At 40.1% G+C, this 3,425-nt stretch overlaps 1 protein-coding gene across 1 annotated transcript; it reads right to left on the reverse strand.

Annotated features, from left to right (window-relative positions):
- Positions 1-1,305: 1,305 nt before the first annotated feature.
- LOC132062407 (uncharacterized) lies at positions 1,306-2,805 on the reverse strand. Its single transcript, XM_059454981.1, has 3 exons — positions 2,673-2,805; positions 2,274-2,534; positions 1,306-2,156 (listed from the first exon to the last, which is right to left on the reverse strand). Exons 1-3 carry the CDS (start codon positions 2,803-2,805, stop codon positions 1,306-1,308), a joined length of 1,245 nt encoding a protein of 414 aa, XP_059310964.1.
- Positions 2,806-3,425: the final 620 nt, after the last annotated feature.

Genomic DNA, 3,425 nt, shown 5'->3' on the forward strand with positions numbered 1-3,425 from the left:
TAAAACTCTTGATAGCTAACTTAAATATAAGGGTAGAATCATTTACATACCTTAAAGGGACTAAGATCCCAAAAATCACTTCAACTCCAATTTACCTAGCTTCACAACCTTAAAGAAATCCTAGAATCAACCTTTTTCTTTACAAGCACGGGTTCACGGGCTCGAATTTTACCAAATCTCCACTAATAATGATGCAAAATATTAGTAGAGAATATATTAAGGTTTTTATGATTTGGAAAGGAGGAAAATATGAAATAAGGTCGTGAACCACCTATTTATACTTGGAAGCCAAAAAGGCTACAGCAGTCCGATTCGACGAGCGGGTCAACGGGCGACTTGCTCCGTCGACCTGTGCCTGCAGATGCAAGGCTGCGGGACCCTGTCGACACCACACATCGACGGTCCGTCGATCATGTTGACGACCGTCGACGATGACTAGTGTCCTGCAGATTTTTCTGATTCAGTTCAGATCGCGTCGATTCGATTCGTTCAACTTCTAACTCTATAAATTTCCAGGAATATCTGCTAGTACCCTCGAACACGGGGTAAGACACTTTATGCCTCCAAACTCGGGCTCGAGTCTCTATTCTAATGGCATACCTGACTAGGAAATCATAGGTTCTACCACTATGAACACGAGGGTGTAACAATTATATCTAGAATAAACATCAAGAAAACTTAGTATCTCATGTCCTGCCGTGGCATTAATCATTCGATCAATGTGCGGTAAAGGAAACGAATCCTTCGGACATACTTTATTCAAATCCTTAAAATCTATACACATCCTTAACTTATTCCCCTTTTTAGGTACCACTACCACATTTGCTAACCAGTCAGGATAAGTTACTTCCTTAATAGATCTTATATTTAAGAGTTTAGTTACCTCTTCCTTAATAAACCTGTTCTTGTAATCAGCTATGGGCCTCCTCTCTTGCTTTACCGGAGCGAACCTAGGGTCTAAGCTGGACTTATGGGTCGTCACTTCCGGAGAAATCCCTGTCATATCTAAGTGGGACCAAGAAAAACAATCAAAATATCTTTAAAAAATTTAATAATATTAAGCCCGAGCTTCGGAGACAATCTGGTGCCTATGTATACCTTTCTTTTCAGTTTCTGGTCAAAGAGTGCAACTTGTTCCAGCTCCTCTATGGTGGAATTCGTGGCGTATGATTAATTTGGGACAACGAATGATCTTGGAACCCCATAATTTTCCATATCCTCAGGCTCTTTCGTATTCGGCTCAGTGACCTCTACTTCTCGTGAACCCTCGACTTGAACTGCCTCTGAGCCAATTTGATGTAATTGCTATTTTTTAACTTCTTCCTCTTTTGCCGAAAATGTTCCTATCTTTTCGTGCTTTGGTTCTTCTTTCTCCCACGACTCAATAGAAAACCTTTCTTTTGCCGCTGATCGCTCACTTCGAATCTGTTTGATTCCATCCGGTATTGGGAATTTGAGAAGAAAATGTAATGTTGAAGGTACTGCCTTTATATCGTGTATCCAAGGCCTTCCAAAAATTGCATTGCAACTCATATCACCATCAATGACATAGAACTTGGTATGTTTGAGCATTTCTCCTTCATTGATTGGTAGTATAATCTCTCTTCTCATTGTTTTGCATGCCAAGTTGAACCCATTGATAACCCGGGATGGTGGTATTAGTCTATCTAGCATTGATAATTGGTCCACCACTTTCCATCGAATGATATTTACTGAACTTCCTGGATCGATCAGGATACGTTTAACCTGGCAATCCAGAATTATTACTGAGATGACCAGGGCGTCGTTATGCGGAATAATAACGTCGTCCGCATCTTCACTAGTAAAAAGAATTACTTCATCTGGGACAATATTTTGAGATTTTTTTTCCCATGTTATGGAGAATTTAGTTCTTTTAGTCATCAAAGGTGTCCCTGCGATCTCGGTTCCTTCCATTATCATGTTAATCACATGACTTGGCTTGCCAAGGTCAGAATGTCTACTTGAACCTTTGCTTTTACCATAACCGTCCCTGGATCTATTATCCAAGAACTCTTTCAGATGTCCATTCTTCAGCAACTGATCAACCTTATCTCTAAGATGCCGACAATCTGCAGTTCGATGCCCACGAGTCCCATGAAAGTCACAAAATAAATTTGGATTTCTCCTACTGGGATCTGTTCGTATGGGTTCAGACTATCTTGTATCGTCAAACTTTTTGAGAGTCGCAACTAGACCAGCTGCATCGACGTTTAAGCAATAATCCGCCAAGCTAGGGTTCTATACACTTTTACCCAAAGTAACTTTCGAAATAAACTGATCGTTTCCAGAATTGCTTTTCATACTCTTAAACTGGTTACCACGGCTTCCATCTGTCCCCAGACGGGGCCTCTCTGGACGACCATAAGGCTGATATCTTTCTTTTCCAAATCTGGAATCAGAATCAACATTCCTTTTTGGTCTATCGTAATTGCGATTTCGACCAGTTGTTCCAGCCGGCAATCCGAACTTGTCATCCTCCACCCAAATTTTTGACTCGTACCAATTGTGAACGCCTGCCCATGTTGTGGCAGGGAGTTCCAATAGGTTTTTTTTTTTTTTCAACTTTAACAAAGCACTTGAATTTCTAGGGTTTAAACCTTTTGTAAATGCCTCTGCTGCTCATTCGTCCGGGACAACTGGTAATAACATACATTCCTTTTGGAATCGGATAACAAATTCTCTAAGCAATTCATCATCTCCTTGAGCAATCTTAAATATATCCGCCTTCCTTGCTGATACCGTCTTTGCCCCGGCGTAAGGTTTAATAAAGACATCTGCAATCATTTCGAAAGAATGAATTGAATGTTCCGGAAGCAATGAATACCAAGTCATTGCTCCTTTTGACAAGGTTTCACCAATTTTTTTTAGCAGAACGGACTCAATTTCATCCGGCTACATATCGTTTCCTTTAATAGCACATGTGTATGAGATCATGTGCTCTTGAGGATCAATAGTCCCATCGTATTTAGATAGATCCGACATCTTAAACCTCTTTGGAATGAGTTTAGGTGCTGCACTTGGCGGGTATTGCACCTCCACCTATCTTTTCGAATCTGGTCCCTTTAATACTGGTGGGGCTCCCGGGATCCGATCTATCTGGTATTGAATGCCTTGAATTCTTTTTCACTCCGATCCAACCGGCTGTTCAATTCTTTCTCATTTTTCTCCAACCGATTGGAAAGAGCCTCCAAGTACTGCATCACCTCGGGTTTCACCACTGCTAAAAAGTGAACAGTTGAATTTATTTATGGTTTAAAGGATTCGTAATTTGTTTTGTTATGAATGAATGAAATAAAATCAATGGTAATTATTAAAATTATTCAGGTAAAAATATATTGAAGGTTAAATACGCTATATTTGAATAAATAAGCCTGGATGTGGTTGATCCTTAGAGCAAATCCTTC

Source organism: Lycium ferocissimum, chromosome 7 (genome assembly GCF_029784015.1).
Source record: "Lycium ferocissimum isolate CSIRO_LF1 chromosome 7, AGI_CSIRO_Lferr_CH_V1, whole genome shotgun sequence".
NCBI lineage: Eukaryota > Viridiplantae > Streptophyta > Magnoliopsida > Solanales > Solanaceae > Lycium > Lycium ferocissimum.